Source organism: Penicillium arizonense (assembly GCF_001773325.1).
Source record: "Penicillium arizonense strain CBS 141311 chromosome Unknown PENARI_contig001, whole genome shotgun sequence".
In the NCBI taxonomy this organism is placed as follows: Eukaryota; Fungi; Ascomycota; class Eurotiomycetes; order Eurotiales; family Aspergillaceae; genus Penicillium; species Penicillium arizonense.
The window spans coordinates 1,772,373-1,787,837 of record NW_019173278.1 but is presented as its reverse complement, the minus strand read 5'-3'; the positions used below and the strand labels follow the sequence as shown (position 1 = coordinate 1,787,837).

At 49.0% G+C, this 15,465-nt stretch overlaps 8 protein-coding genes across 8 annotated transcripts; all 8 read left to right on the top strand.

Moving 5' to 3' along the window:
* Positions 1 to 4: 4 nt before the first annotated feature.
* PENARI_c001G08985 (phosphatase PAP2 family protein) lies at positions 5 to 1,492 on the top strand (the record flags this gene model as incomplete). Its single annotated transcript, XM_022626836.1, has 4 exons — positions 5 to 66; positions 121 to 147; positions 207 to 697; positions 759 to 1,492. The coding sequence occupies 4 exons, from the start codon at positions 5 to 7 to the stop codon at positions 1,490 to 1,492; spliced, it is 1,314 nt and encodes a 437-aa protein (XP_022493345.1).
* A 685-nt stretch (positions 1,493 to 2,177) lies between these two features.
* Positions 2,178 to 2,901, top strand: PENARI_c001G11424 (uncharacterized protein; the record flags this gene model as incomplete). Its single annotated transcript, XM_022627026.1, has 2 exons — positions 2,178 to 2,252; positions 2,353 to 2,901. The coding sequence occupies 2 exons, from the start codon at positions 2,178 to 2,180 to the stop codon at positions 2,899 to 2,901; spliced, it is 624 nt and encodes a 207-aa protein (XP_022493671.1).
* Positions 2,902 to 3,542: 641 nt separating this feature from the next.
* PENARI_c001G05300 (putative FacC-like extracellular signaling protein) lies at positions 3,543 to 4,508 on the top strand (the record flags this gene model as incomplete). The annotated part of the gene is made up of 1 exon (XM_022626544.1): positions 3,543 to 4,508. The coding sequence occupies one exon, from the start codon at positions 3,543 to 3,545 to the stop codon at positions 4,506 to 4,508; it is 966 nt and encodes a 321-aa protein (XP_022493658.1).
* Positions 4,509 to 4,745: 237 nt separating this feature from the next.
* PENARI_c001G10941 (uncharacterized protein) lies at positions 4,746 to 5,704 on the top strand (the record flags this gene model as incomplete). Its single annotated transcript, XM_022626989.1, has 2 exons — positions 4,746 to 5,519; positions 5,699 to 5,704. 2 exons carry the CDS (start codon positions 4,746 to 4,748, stop codon positions 5,702 to 5,704), a joined length of 780 nt encoding a protein of 259 aa, XP_022493331.1.
* A 749-nt stretch (positions 5,705 to 6,453) lies between these two features.
* PENARI_c001G03860 (uncharacterized protein) lies at positions 6,454 to 7,788 on the top strand (the record flags this gene model as incomplete). Its single annotated transcript, XM_022626433.1, has 1 exon — positions 6,454 to 7,788. One exon carries the CDS (start codon positions 6,454 to 6,456, stop codon positions 7,786 to 7,788), a length of 1,335 nt encoding a protein of 444 aa, XP_022493490.1.
* Positions 7,789 to 7,891: 103 nt separating this feature from the next.
* Positions 7,892 to 8,695, top strand: PENARI_c001G12300 (uncharacterized protein; the record flags this gene model as incomplete). Its single annotated transcript, XM_022627101.1, has 1 exon — positions 7,892 to 8,695. One exon carries the CDS (start codon positions 7,892 to 7,894, stop codon positions 8,693 to 8,695), a length of 804 nt encoding a protein of 267 aa, XP_022493865.1.
* Positions 8,696 to 8,808: 113 nt separating this feature from the next.
* On the top strand, positions 8,809 to 9,618 carry PENARI_c001G05206 (ankyrin repeat domain-containing protein; the record flags this gene model as incomplete). Its single annotated transcript, XM_022626537.1, has 1 exon — positions 8,809 to 9,618. One exon carries the CDS (start codon positions 8,809 to 8,811, stop codon positions 9,616 to 9,618), a length of 810 nt encoding a protein of 269 aa, XP_022493430.1.
* Positions 9,619 to 11,635: 2,017 nt separating this feature from the next.
* Positions 11,636 to 15,174, top strand: PENARI_c001G01301 (ankyrin repeat domain-containing protein; the record flags this gene model as incomplete). The annotated part of the gene is made up of 4 exons (XM_022626224.1): positions 11,636 to 13,761; positions 13,816 to 14,009; positions 14,059 to 14,384; positions 15,001 to 15,174. 4 exons carry the CDS (start codon positions 11,636 to 11,638, stop codon positions 15,172 to 15,174), a joined length of 2,820 nt encoding a protein of 939 aa, XP_022493208.1.
* Positions 15,175 to 15,465: the final 291 nt, after the last annotated feature.

The window sequence follows — 15,465 nt, the reverse complement described above, 5'->3', positions numbered from 1 at the left end:
TAATATGGAGCTCCCCCAAAAACTGCCGTTCTCTAAGCGGCGGCTCCGACCGCGCGTTATCATCTCGTATGTTGGGTTCGATCTTCCTCGCGGAACTCCGAACTAACACTTCTTTCACAGCTACATCTTCGACTATGTGATCCTCATGTACGCCTCCCTTCCTGCATTATCTTGGACTGTGCTAACCTTGTATCTTTCGACTGCAGTGCCTGTGTGGTTGGCTTCGCGATTGTAGACTCAATCGAGCCTTTCCACCAACACTTCTCCCTCACGAACATCTCCATCCAATACCCCTACGCCGTCCATGAACGAATTCCCATGCAATACGCCCTCTGCATTTCCGGCGCGTTCCCACTCATCCTCATCGTCGTATACACATTGGTTATTGATGGCTTATTCTCGCACAATAAGCCCCAAGATGCCGGGTCCGGGAAGAGGAAGCTGAGAGGTCCGCATCGGTGGAAGGATAGACTGTGGGAGATGAATTGTGGAATCCTGGGACTGGTACTGGCACAGGCAGTCGCGTTCGTCATAACCCAGTCGCTGAAGACTGCTTGTGGAAAGCCGAGACCTGATCTCATCGATCGGTGTCAACCCCGTGAGGGGAGTGTTGATTTGTTCCCCGGACTGTCCAATTCAACCATTTGCACTGGTGACCCGGCAATCATCAAAGATGGATTCCGGTCATGGCCTTCAGGTATGTGCGAAAGTGAATGCAAGGGATTGATGATGTCAAGTGCTAACAGTTCTATGTCTAGGCCACAGCAGCTCCTCCTTCGCCGGCCTGGTCTACACGGCCCTCTGGCTCGGAGGAAAGCTCCACATCATGGACAACCGCGGCGAAGCCTGGAAAGCCGTACTAGTGATGATCCCCCTCCTTGCCGCGACTCTCGTCGCCGTGTCGCGGATCATGGACGCACGTCATCACCCCTTCGACGTGATCACCGGCGCAATGCTAGGAACCGCCTGCGGCTTCGTCGCGTACCGCCAGTACTTCCCACCTCTCAGCGAATCCTGGCGCAAGGGCCGCGCCTACCCGATTCGCACTTGGGGAACCGACCCCGCCGGCCCAGACTCGGTGCGGTTGATGGGCACCAAGATCGATAGCTCGACTGCTCTTCGCAACCCCGAGGCGGAGCGCATGAACCCGCCTGACCTTCCTCTCTCGGAACATGAACATGTCCACCCTGCACCTTCGGACTATCTCACTGAATCTAACCCCTATGCGTCCAATGTGTACAATCGCCGCCCGCACGACCACCACGCTGACGGTGGTGCTTGGTCTTCCAGTGAGGACGATGTCACGAATGGGTATGAGATGCGGCCTAACTATGCTAGGGCGCAGAACCCGGGTGCCGATCTCTCTCTGCCTCAGCATGAGAACACTGCGTATGTCTCCCAGACTCAGCCGTTGAGGGGTGCGGAGATGCACTCTGAGGCGCTAGCTGGTCCTGGGCGCCCGTTGACTGATGCCCCCGGTCGGGCTATGTAGAGTCCATTGATAGGATTAATTTTATGATTGCAGTCTGGATATAGGCATTCGTTGGCGACGGCTTGGGCATGATATGACAATGCGATGGCTGGGTTCTGTCTGTATGGTTATGGGGCGTTTAGAGTATTGCATTTATAGCCGATTAACGAATACAATAATCTGCCTAAGTCTACTACTGTACATTGGTTTACATTGGTTTATAGTGTAAGCCGGGGGAGTTGAGATAGGCTAGAGTCGAAATGGCTCCACTTGTTGGCTTGACAACACACACTTTTATACTGGATGCGACAAGGAGAGATCAACAAATGCAAGACATAGATTAAATCCGAGGGTCTATGCAAGTGACTAGATTGGATCAATGAGACAAAATCACGTCGAGGCCACTTAGACCCGGGACCCCCCAGCCTCCCCCAATGGCGCTCTATGAGTCGCCCAGCCTCCCCAGCCCAAAGATGACGCTGCAAGATCTGTGTAAGATTTCCCCTCATATTTATCCTTTTTTTCTTTAGATTTCACTTTTCTCCCCTGCATCTCTTTTCATCGTGCATCCTGCAGCTGTTGCTTGTTGCTGTCGCAGTGACATTCTGGTGTAGCGCCCACACTCATACAAACACCCAGATACAATCACAAGCACAAGCAACACGATTGTCGCATTCCAGAGATCTAATCTTCAAACTCTATCAAGATGATTGGCAGTGTCTTCTTCATCTTCAACCGCCTGGTTGAGATCGTCTTCCTGATCCCGATCATTGGCATGCTGGTATGTCAATCCCATCCTCTCTCAGTACTCAGTCCAGAACACAACAACACCAGAACACATAGAAACATCCATAGCTAACCACCTCCACCAACCCCAACAGGCCTACTTCGTCGACGGCTACCTCAAAGCAAACCAACTCACACCCCCCTACATCCTCGTCCTCTTCATCGTCAGCGTAATCGCCATCTTCTGGGCCGTGGACACCCTAATCCGCTTCTCAACAACAAAACGCTCAGCAATCTTCGTCGCCTTCATTGACCTGTGCTTCTTTGGCGCTTTCGTCGCAGGTGTCTACCAGCTACGCTTCATCGCGAACGCAGATTGCGCCAGCTGGCATGGAGGATCCGTCTGGATTTCCCTGGGCCCGTTCGGGTCGTATGGTGACAGGACGGATAACCCGCTTGCGCTGGATGTGAATAAGACGTGTGCCATGCTTAAGGCTTCGTTTGCGATTGGTATTATGGAGGTTGTTTTCTTCTTTTGGACTGCGTTGCTGGCGCTTTTCTTGCATCATTCGCATCGCGATGTTGTTGTTAAGGAGACTACTGTTCGGAGACGGAGCCATAGTAGTCGTCGTGGTCATGGGTCTGGGTCGCATCATTCCCGTCACCGCAGTTCCAGCCGGAGGCCTTCGCACTATGTTGTTTGAGGTGGGGTACAGATTGGCTTTGTTTCTATGTTTGTTTCTTTTCTTTTCTTTACTTGTTCTGGGTTTGGGCATCTTATGCGTTTTATGATGCTGATGATATGATCGATTTAATGAGACATGAAAATGTTTTGCGATGATGGAGATCGGGTTGATTGATATCATGTCGGCTCACGATTAAATGTGCTGGAATGATGACATTTATGCCATTGGAGAGAGCAATCTCGAGGTCTTTTTTGTGATAATGGTTCCTTTTGTCTAAATATCAGTTCCTATTACGATCTATATGACTCTATTCATGCTGTAATTTCTAATTGCCGTTCATTGGCTCGTATAGCCGTTAACTATGAGAAGTTCGATCTTCTACACGGCCCCAATCGTGTGCGAGGACCTAGTACACCACAAGAAGCAATTTAAAAACACGAACTTCTCTCTTCTGATATCCCCACAAAGACCTAATTGAGGAATAATAACTATTCCCTTATGGCATTAGCACTTCTATTGTTAGATTGGATACGAGAGACCAGGCTATATAGCGGCATGATCTACTAGACTCTTCGTATTGCTTCACCCGTGTTTGAAATAAATACCACGCAAACCATCCCCCTCCTAAGCAAAAGTTCTCATCCCAGTCTACTTCCAAAATGCTTTCTATGCAGGGCTGCAGAAGCCTTCTTAGACCCACCAGTCTGATAGTTCTACTGGTTGCTCTCCTCTCCGCAATCCAACCCGCACAAGCAACAGTCCCTTCATCCAAACGATTCGACCTGTCAAAGTCTTCATATGATTTATTCCGCAGCAAATCACTTCACGATGCAACCGTCCAACAAGGATTCGCCTTCGACAACACCAATCGCAGACTCTTCGTCGCTCAACGACGCGATGGATCTTCCGAAACTTCAGGCGACTTATGCATTACCCAACTCGACTTTGACGGCAACTACCTGGGATACATGTATCTAAAAGGATTTGGACATGGCGTGTCCTTCGGTGCTCAGGCTGTGGGATCATCTTCTTACCTGTGGACTGAAGTCGAAGCCAACTCAAATGGATACGGCAAGAAGCTTGCTCGGTTTAAGTTTGCCAGTGGAACTACGCTCTCGTCTTCCTCGTCGTCCCTGAAGAAGTTTGTACCTGTCTCTGGGGCCACGGAGCATACATGTTCTATTGATCCCGTGAACAACCGCCTGATTGTTCGCCATCAGCTCAGCGATGGGAAACATATCTCTGTCTTCGATCTGGCCAAGGCCACTGATGGAGATTTCTCCGCCCCCCTTGCAACCTTCAAACATCCCAAGCTGTCGTCGAAGTCGGATACTTTTCAGGGCTATGCAGCTTATGGGGAGTATATCTATCTCTTGACTGGTAACTCCTACGATGTCACCGGCGGAGAGGTCAATTCAGAAGTGACGAGCGTGAATATGAATACTGGTGCTGTTGTTCAGGGTCCTACTCTCACAAAAGCTGGCTCTACGCTTGTGTTCCGTGAACCGGAAGGTTTGGCTATTTATCAGACTGTTGCTGGTGAGGTACGCCTGTTTTTGGGATTTGCTTCCGGTAAGGGTGGAGACAGGCGGTCGAATTTGTTTTATAAAAATGCTTTGGTTTAAATGAAGTATTTTCAGGGATTTGGTATTGCGGAGGCCGGACAATTGAGATATTTGAAAGACGTATATAAACACGAAACCAAGTTAAGTGTCAATCATAAATCCCGACGTCGGGTAATGATGCAAGATTATAGCCGGTTGCCCCGCATAATCTCTCCGCTAGATATAACGTCCCGGCAAAAGGAGGGTCGGTGCAGTTTGTTTCACTTGAGAAGATATACCCCAGCCGCGCGCATCGATATGGCTGTAACAAAGCACCCGCGAGATCCTCCCCCCTTGGACGAGTTGGCAGCTATCATCGAGCGCTCTCTCCTCTGCAACTTCTCAACTGCAAGCGTGAGTGTCGTGCAATGCCCTGACCTGCGCCATGCACCTTTCAACCTCGCTGGATCCGGCTTATCCGGTAACACTCGAATCGCCGACATAGGAGGACAACAACACCTTTTCCCTCAGCCAGTCCTCGACGCCAAATATTCAATGCTCTCGCTCGCTAAGGATATGGAAATGTCTTCAGCGAAAGGCTTCATTTTAGGAGCAGGAGCCGCGCCATTCCAGGATATCGGCCAGAACGCCGAATTAGCACCAAATCTGTCATGGGAAGCAAAGAACAACACATCAGATCTCACTGATACAAACTCTTTAAACGTGGAGAGTGGCACGCGCGTGATCAAGATTAGCCAAGATAACTCACCAAAATGCGAACAACTCCCAAGCACAAACTGCGCACTGATGATAAACCTCTTCGGTTCAAATGGCGAAACAGGCGCAGTCCTCAAAATATCCGCGCGGACACGCACTGGCGAGGAAAACTTCACAAACTGTATCCGGAATGGACTGCGCGATGCATATGGTGATTCAAGACCTATCAGTCTGGGCGGCGCATTCCTACTCAAATCTGGAAGCGCAAAATTCCACATTATGCCTGATTTCCCGGCAGAGGACCAATTACCTTTTCGAGATCGGCAACAGCTGGAAAAGGAATGGCTTACTTATCATGTTTTTGATGCGCCGGTGGTCTGTTTGACGGTTATGCATAGTGCTGATCCTGAGGGTTTGGGGTTGAGGATGGAACATACTCATTGTTTTGAGACGGATGGAGGTCGGAAGGGCGGTCATTATCATTATGATATTCAGGAGGGTTGTGAAGATGTTGAGTATGAGGCTTACTTTAATGTGGCTAGGATTGTCTATAGGATTGATAGACCCGGTGTATAATAGCGGCAAACAAGCCAAATGTCTTGGGGTAGATAAGAAAATGACGCCTGAAGAGCGTACGACAGGGGGTCATAAATGAGTACACAGTACCCCTGATGAAGTATCGGGCAACCTCTACACGAAGCCTCGAAGCATCATACATTATTTTCGCCCTACTTTGGCCTCTCTTTTATAGCCTCTTTTGCCCATTCTCAAGTGCCTCAGGTTGTGGTTTTTCAAGAATGGCAGGTGAATCATATAGAAGATATAAAGGAGGGAATGTGAAAAGACTTATGGCCTGTGGCTGTATCTGTCTTTGGTTGGCCTGTCGTCTACGGGCTTTTGTCACTTGGAGGAAGGGCTTAAATATGCAATAGAAGCGCTATATTATTAGGTGGGTGCTGCTGGATCGTGTATCGCGCATGGCCAGCCCCTTAATTAAGCCGTTACAGGGGACTCATTTCCAGCGACGTTTCGTGATTGGATGACCTAATGCACAGCGGTCGTAGTCTGCATGAGGACTGACGTCTGAACACGAAATTGACACAAATCCCTACTAGTCCAACTCGCCCCTATTTGCCAAATATCCAGGCTCGGAGCCATGGCCTGTTCAGGGTCGCAGGTCCGGATTTTGGGGGCAATTTTGCGCAGGGCTCAGTTTTGCTGACTCCATGTTTAGTTTTGCCTCGCGTTACCTCGACTTTAACGGTTCCTTGGAGTCCAGATATTGGCGCTGCTCCATCTTAGCTGCAACATGGATCCCCTGAGTGTGGTGGAAAGCATTACTGGCATAGCCACGACCGCTTACCAACTTATCGGGTATCTGAGTACTGTCGTGGCAGGAGGTAAAGAGCGCCTGTCGCTGTTGCAAGAGCTCACTACCTTGTGGATTACCATCGCAGTCCTTAAAGCACAGCTTGCTCCAGAAGGAACGGTTGTCAACAAGGAGGACTTTCCTTCAGGGCTTGTGGAAATTTTCAAAACAGATGGCCTGTTGAAGGAGCTCGAGAATTTGGTACAAGAGGTGGAGCGGATGCTCACGCCTCGATCTACCCCTAAGAAGATCCGTCAGACTCTTGCTTGGCCCCTTAGTAAGAAGGATGTCATTCAAACAATTGAGCACATACAGTGCTTACAGCAGACCTTGCACTTTGCACTCGATCAAGTAAACTATAACCTGACCAAGGAGATCCGTCGTGATGGGCAGGCGATGAAAACTGTCATGGACGAGACCCGCCTCAAGGAGATGATTGACTGGATATCACCGCTCAATTTCATCACGAAGCAAAGCATGATCTTTAAGGAGCAGCATGAAGGTACATGCAAGTGGTTCTTTGAACATGACTCGTTCATCGAGTGGAAGGAAACCGGAAATGCGATTTTGTTTTATAAAGGAATTCCCGGTGCTGGCAAGACCTTTCTTTCGTCCATTGTGATCAATGAGTTAGACCGGTTGCGACTCGCTGAAAACAGTGGCGTCGAGAACTCAGCAATCTTGATGCTCTACTGCAAATGGGATGATGCACACTCCCAGTCTGTTGATGGATTGTTGGCAAGTCTTCTCAAGCAAATCGCACAACGCTATGGGACAGTTTCCAGGAACATGGACGATCTTTTCTCCAAGCATAGCAGAGCTGATACGAATCCAAGTCGAGAAGAGTACATGTCTACACTCAAGGCGGAACTTGAAAGATTCCCGAAAACATTCATCGTGGTCGATGGTCTTGATGAATTACGCGAACAGAAGAGCCGGCTCGAACTTCTGGAGACCTTGACTTCTATAGAAGCCTCGGTGAACATTATGGTCACATCACGTCCGCTCGTTGACATCGTGCAGCAATTTGAAAACAAGGCAAGGAAAATCCGGTGCGGAAAGTGCAAGCAAGCAGATACCCGATACCGATTCCAATGTGTCGATTGTACCGAGGATTTGCACGAGTCTTTCGATCTTTGTACGTCGTGTTACGAGCAAGGCGAGCGATGCGGAAGTAATGGTCATATTTTTGCGAAGAAATTCAACAGTATCTTCATCGACATCGAGGCTGTGAAGGAAGATTTGATGATCTATGTGCAACACTACATCTTCTGATTTCCTACAGCGGTGTGTGGAGACCACACCTGGATTGATGGACAGCATTCTTCATGCTGTGGTCAAAGGTAGTGGAGGAATGTTCTTGCTAGCCAAATTTAACATGGATACTTTGGCGTCGAAATTACGCCCGGGAGAGGTCGTCTCTGCGCTCAAGAGAGGCAACCTCCCTCAACAATTGGATGGAATATATACAGCTGCACTTGAGAGAATCAAGGATCTGCCGCCCAGCCACAAGGAAGTTGTCATGGACTTTCTTCGATGGATTGTCTTCGCCCAAAGACCACTCCACGCTCGAGAGATCGAGCATGCTCTCGCTGTATCCGACAATGACCATGATATTGACACCGACAACATCATCCGAGCGCACGTTCTAGCATCTATGTGCGCCGGCCTGGTGATGCTTGATGAGTCTGATCGTGTTAGGCTCGTTCACTACACCGTGATGAATTTCTTCATCAGTCACCACGATCAATGGTTTCCTGGGGGAGCAATAAAATTAGCTTCAACTTGTCTCACCTATCTGTCCTTTGATTCGTTCAAAACCGGCGCCTGTACCGGTCCCTCTGTGTCTGCAGATTTCGATGCTCGTCTCGTCAGGTATCCCTTTCTAGGATATGCTGCTGAGCATTGGGGCAAGCATCTCCGTGAATACCCCAATGAAGAACTTTACAACCGGGCAAGACTCCTTTTGACCAACCGCAACTATTTTGAAGCTGTGTCTCAGGCACTATATTATCTGGATAATAAGGACTCAGCTAGCTGGTCTGGAAATAGCGGAAGCTCTGCTATGCACCTTGCCGCACACTTTATGTTAAACAGGCTGGTCATGGTGCTTCTTGGGGCAGGGGTCGATCCAAACATTAGAGACGACAATGGGGCACGCCTCTTGTGGTGGCGGCGATGAGAGGCAGCTGTGATGTTGCAAGCACGTTGATTAAAGCTGGTGCAGATGTCAATTCCCCGAATAAACACGGTGATACTCCTCTTCATATTGCTGTTCGAATTGATGACCAGAGAATGGTTGTTCTGCTACTCCGATGCAAAGATCTTGACGTCAACCCCACACGGTACACACCTTTGATGTTGGCTGCTATGTACGGACACACCAAAACGATGGAGCTGCTTCTTAAAGGACCCCGATTGGTCAACAAGAGAGACCCTAGGACGTGCTGTAGTGCTTTGATGCTTGCAGCCATCAAAAACAAGCTAGATGCCGTGCGAATGCTTTTAAACCATCCCGAAATCGATCTCAATCTGCAAGAGTACAGCTCGGGAAATACTGCTTTGATACACAGAGCGCAAAGGGGATACAGTGGTGTTGTGGAGTTGCTTCTTGCTCGCGGTGCAGACATGGAGGTTCTGCAGTATAAAACAAAAGGCACTGCTCTAAATATAGCCGTTTGCTATGGTCAGACTTCAATTGTCCAAACGCTGCCTGAACACGGCGCAGACCATCGCAGAACAGACTATCTTGGGGCCGGAATACTTCATTGGGCCGCGTCGACTGGTCGGCCTGATATTCTTCGAGTCTTGTTGGAGTTTGATAAGACCCTCGACGTCAATATGCAAGATGCAAACGGCAAGACACCACTCCATGACACTGCTCGACAAGGCTCAATTGGTACTGCAACAATTCTTCTTGAAACCCCAGGGCTCAGGAAGATACCGGCTACACCTCTAATGGCGGAAATGGCCAGCCTAGCCAGACCCGTCAACTTTCAGTTAGTGAATATTCCAGTGCCGAATCGGACATTGATGTCGATGGCGATGATCTCACGGGACTTGATGCCTTGGAAGCGAGGACTAGGAAGCAGCAACGCCAATTGAACTCGGCTAAAGTATTGTACTGGTGGCCTAAAGGTACGGGTTCCCAGATATTTGTGCGCTACGGAAGCCGGTCCACGCCGGTCTATCGCATCCGGGCTGGGTTATACGAGAGCTACAACCTAAGGCACGTAGAGCGCGTTTTGACCTCGTAGGCTCGCGGCACTGCTAAAGTTGTTATTAAGAGGAAGGGGCTGGTTGAGGAGTTTTGGAGATGGAACGAAATCACGTGGAGGACTTTGTTGGTATTGGTTGGAAGGTTGAAGATGATGATGAGCAGGGACTAGATCCTCTTAACCGCCTTCTCCCCGCAAAAGGCACTATCTATCCACAAACCCGGATCCTAGTTAAATGGAAAGAGGAAAGATGGGGCTGTTACTCTGGAAGGGCGGTCTTTCATCCGCCGTATAACAGTCGGCTCTGCCTTGGACGGTGATAGAGTGATTTATCAAAAAGCGGAAGATCTTGAGACGAATTACCGTAAAAGGTATGGATTAGATGATATCGAAGACGGCGATGATATAGATAGCGACGACTCAATTCCGCCAGCTAGTGCTCGTAACAGAAGACACCGTAGCGAGCCTGCTCGTTACTCGGTTCCACGAAGACAGAAGTTGAGAAACCGCTTTAATTCCATTGAAGGTAGCGATTTCGAGAGCGACGTATCTACTTAGTCGACGCACTACGTTAACAGAAGATACCGCAGTGAGCCAGCTCGTAATCCGGCGTCATTAATACGAAAAGGAAAGGCTCCCGTGAAGACAGATGATTCCGCTGCTGAGATAAGACAGCTTGAGCAAGAGATTCGGCGACTAAAGATGCGTAGGTCAATGTCCCCTGAGGATAAGCGCGAAGCGCAGTGGAGACCTCGACGCTGAGGTGATCGGGAGCGCACTGCTTGATACGCGAATACCTTTTGGCCGTTCCCTGGTCCTGTTGTGAGCTGGTCTCAAACAGATTTTTGCAAGGGTCATAGCAAGGTTAGAAGGCTTGTCGCTGCAGGTGCGGCTATAGCATTTTGGCAAGTCTAAGTTCGAAGTTTTAATGGTTCAGTTTGTGCTTCTTCGGCCATGGTTTTTTAATGAGCTTATTACGCATATGCATTCATTTTAGTCATATTTACAGCAACGTTTTATTCTAGGTTACAGACTGCCAATTCTACCTAGCTTTTCAGTGATCGCACTTCCGTTGACTTTAATCTAGGGCACTTAAGTATCAACAGGTAGTATTGGGCAACATACAGACGCGCTCGAAATCAGTTTCACCTCTACACTTTCTTCAATTCTTTGTCGAACTCTATTTTGCATGACGCCATTCTATTTGCGGTTAGCTTACCCCTGTCCCACAATCTTGGCAGTATCATAGTACAGTAATAAATAATGGCATAAAATAGCTATCGTATCACGGTTGTACGGGCCATGCCCTGTCTAGAACTACTCGCTTGCAAACAAGCCAAACAGACTAGCTGGTTGCCTGGCCACATTCCTCACTTCCCCCCGCCTCCTTCAATCCACCCACCACGTTTACTTTTCTTTACTGACATAGTGGACGAGCGAAGACATACGTAGATACAGTACTGGTGGGATGAAACATTTCTTTCCAAGCGACTTATCCGCTATACAAGACGCTGCATTCCTGTGGAGCTGGGAGCGCAATTACTTATGTCCAGTCATTTACGAAGTTATGGCGGAATAACCCTTTTGCCGGTATGAATTCAGGGATCCATGGCGGCCTCACGCATTCGCCAACAAGCTCACGATTAGACATTTGCTCAAATCCAATCCTATTCAATTTTGGATTCAGATATAACGGCCCAGTTTGCCTTGGTTAGGGTCTTGTTACGGTTTCTGGAACGGCCAGGAGAGCAGAACAATACTGTCGCTAATATCTATTCATCTTGCTTTGGCCAACACCCCCGTCGACATCTCTATAACAGAAACCTCTACGCTCCAACAATTTGCAGATCCTGTGATAGGAAAGAGACATTTCTCAAGTTGCATTTTAGGGACATAAAGAGACGATGCAACGAACTTTCGACCAATTCGCAGACGTCAACGCAGAAAACGGCGAGTACGGAAATGCCCTCCAGGCTGCGGCACTTGAAGGAAACGTAACAACCATACATTTGCTTCTCGAGAAGGGCGCAGACGCCAACGCAAAAGGAGGCCGTTATGGAACGGCTCTTCAGGCTGCGGCATTTGGAGGAAATACGGCTACCGTACAGGTGCTTCTTCAAAAGGGCGCGGACGTCAACGCAAAAGGAGGCCGTTATGGAAATGCCCTCCAAGCTGCAGCACTAGAAGGAAGCATAGCAACTATACAAGTGCTTCTCCAGAATGGGGCAAACGTTAACGCACAAGGAGGCCGTTATGGGAGTGCCCTCCAGGCTGCAGCACTCCAGGGAAATACAGCGACTATACAAGTGCTTCTCCAAAAAGGCGCGGAGGTCAATGCACAAGGAGGCCGTTACGGAAGTGCCCTCCAGGCCGCGGCATTCCGAGGAGACTTAGCGACCGTACAAGTGTTTCTCAAAAAGGGTGCGAATGTTAACGCACAAGGTGGGGAGTATGGAAACCCCCTACAGGCTGCGGCATTCCGAGGAGACACACCGACTGTACAAGTGCTTCTCGAGAAGGGCGCGGACGTCAACGCAGAAGGTGGCGAGTATGGAAATGCCCTTCAGGCTGCGGCATCTAGGGAAGACACAGCGACCGTACAAGTGCTCCTCGAGAAGGGCGCAGACGTCAACGCAGAAGGTGGCGAGTATGGCAGTGCTCTTCAAGCTGCGGCTTTTCAAGGAAACATCACAACTATACAAGTGCTGCTCCAAAAAGGAGCGGACGTCAACGCACTAGGAGGCCGTTACGGAAGTGCCCTGAAGGCCGCGGCATTTCGAGGAAACACAAAGATCATACAAGTGCTTCTCGAGAAGGGGGGAGATGTCAACTTACAATATGGTCGCTATGGTAGTGCCCTCCAAGCTGCATTATTTGGAGGAGACACCGGGACCTTACGAGTGCTTCTTGAGAAGGGAGCAGATGTCAACGCAGAAGGTGGCGAGTATGGCAGTGCTCTTCAGGCTGCGACGTTTCAAGGAAACGTAACGATCATACGAGTGCTCCTCGAGAAGGGCGCGCACGTCAACGCACCAGGAGGTTATTATGGAAGTGCTCTTCAGGCCGCGGCATTTCGAGGCGACACAGCGATTGCACAAGTGTTTCTAGAAAAAGGCGCCGATGTCAACGCACAAGGTGGTAAGTATGGGAACGCTCTTCAGGCTGCAGCATTTCGAGGAAATATAGCAACAATGCAAGTGCTTCTCGAGAAGGGCGCGGACGTCAACGTAGAAGGTGGCGAGTATGGCAGTGCTCTTCAGGCCGCGGCTTTCCAAGGCAATACAGCAACAATACAAGTGCTTCTCGAGAAGGGCGCGAACGTTAACGCACCCGGAGGCTGTTTCGGAAGTGCTCTCCAGGCCGCGGCGTTTCGAGGAGACACAGCGACCGCACAAGTGCTTCTAGAAAAAGGCGCCGATGTCAACGCACAAGGCGGAGAGTATGGGAACGCTCTTCAGGCTGCAGCGTTTCGAGGAAATACAGCAACAATACAAGTGCTTCTCCAGAAGGGCGCAGGTGTCAACGTACAAGGAGGCCGTTATGGAAGTGCTCTCCAGGCTGCGGCATCTGAGGGGAACACAGCGGCCGTACAAGTTCTTCTCGAGGAGGGCGCGGACGTCGACGCTCATGGCGGTAACGAAGGACGGACATCACTTCATCTCGCAGTAGAGGCAGGCGCTACCTCTGTTGTTACTCAACTTCTCGAACATGGTGCTCTTACCAATATACATGATTTTAGCGATGCAACCCCACTACAACTTGCGGTGGAAAAGTCCGACCATCGAATTGCGCTTCTCCTTTTTCCGAAAAGCAATGACAGTCTCCGCTTTTTCAAGGCTTCCACATGGAGAGCCCTCTTGCCTGGTGCCGAAGGCCATCTTGAAATGATTGCAGGGAAATCCTCCATCGTTAGGAAAAAGCGAGAGAATGAGATCAGGAATATGAGCTATCCCCTTTTCCAGAACGTTGGGGAGCTGGCTGAAAGGATCGATGATCTTATGACATCGGACTTTAATTCCAGGCGAATCTTGTAAGCATTCTTTGATCACTAAAAAAACTACATCGCTAACACTCAGTTGGGCAGTATTCTTGCTAATGGATCTCTATTTTCATCTTTCTCAACTGGCGCCCGCTGTAGTTGGTGGCTCAGAACACAGCGGCAATCGTCGATAGACTATTTCAATGGTCGACGCATACAGGAGGTGAGCCGATTATGGAAAATCCAGTCTAGCACAGTACCCAACCGAGACGTTTTGAGCCGAATTCCGATGAAAGACTGTAAGTGTCCTCTTTTGGTACATTCCATGTCGAGCAACTTCCTCATCAGTGTATGAAGGCTTCATCGAATGCTGTTTTACTACTCGTACAATTGCGTTACCTACCTCGGCCAAAATCAGTTGGCCCAGGTTGTCCGATGCCTCCACAATAGACATAAGGCGCTTTGAAAAGACACATGGTATTCTCTGGATCTTGACCAAGCGCCACGACACCAAGGCCTCAGAAAGTGATTTGGAATCAAGAATATTCTTCAGCACCTCTGAATACGCACAAGTACCACCTTCTGCAACGCACCTTTTCCCCTTGCTTGTTCAGCAACTACTGCAAGAGTGGGATAGTACTTTTCACGCAGCGGAAGGCCGTTTGGAAATGATGGTGAGTAGGTTCTACTTCTCTACTGAAACTCAAATTAATTATAAACAGCGCACAGAGTTGCTGATTGCGAATGGAAGAAGCCCACATCTGATTCGAGATTTGCTGAGCGATGCCCAAATATGGGATCTGTTGAGAAAGAGCTGCAATAAGCAAATAGCCGAGCTGACGACATTTTACCACAAATACATGAGTCAATCCTGGGCTGTGGTTCGCGAGCTTGACTCTACGGGAAGCTCCCGTAAACAAGCAAACTCTTTCCGGGAAGAAATAGGTAAATTGGAACAGGAGTATTTAAGAGGTCTTCGAGTTTTGACGGAGACCTCTCATAATCTCATTCAATTGGTATCAATAATTGATTGCTTTCAGAGAACAATGACTGACCATTGGCAGGAATTCAATCTTACGTCAATCTTGGAAGCACAAAAATCAACATCGACAAACAAAAGCATGAAACGGCTTAGCTGGATTACGGTAAGCCTTCATTACTTGCCTTGAAATACTGCGTCGCCTGCTAACAGTTGATGTTGTCAGTTTATTTTTCTCCCTTTGATGTTCATCTCGGTTCGGCCCTCACTTAATGTTTCGCCTTGCATGAGAAGGACTGACCTAGTTATAGAGTCTCTTTGGAATGAACATAGACATCTTGGCGTTCAATCCGCCTTGGTGGTTGTATATTCCTTTTGCCGCGGCCACCACGCTGCTGACGCTCGCGGTGTGGCTCATCTTCAAGGGCAACAGTGATGTTAGTATGACTAATATCTTCCGGGTCTTTCGGTCGTTAACCATCTAGATAGCTGGAGGGCAGTATAGAACGTGTATTCAATCGTCTGATAAGGCGCCAGTCACACCAAGACCTTGAGAGAGGTCAGCAACAAAGCCTCTCTGCACAGCGACGAACAGAATTGTTTTCACCTATGGGTAAGAAAAGGTCTTGATGTCTTCGAATAGTCGTTTTGTTGATTAGTCCAATTCAATTCATCCAGATGAGTGGAGTTTAGCGATGCATTATTGCCACCAAAAAGTGGTTCAGAAACCATATGTAAGCTTTACTTGGGAGATTTTGTCAGGTAGTTCGACGAGA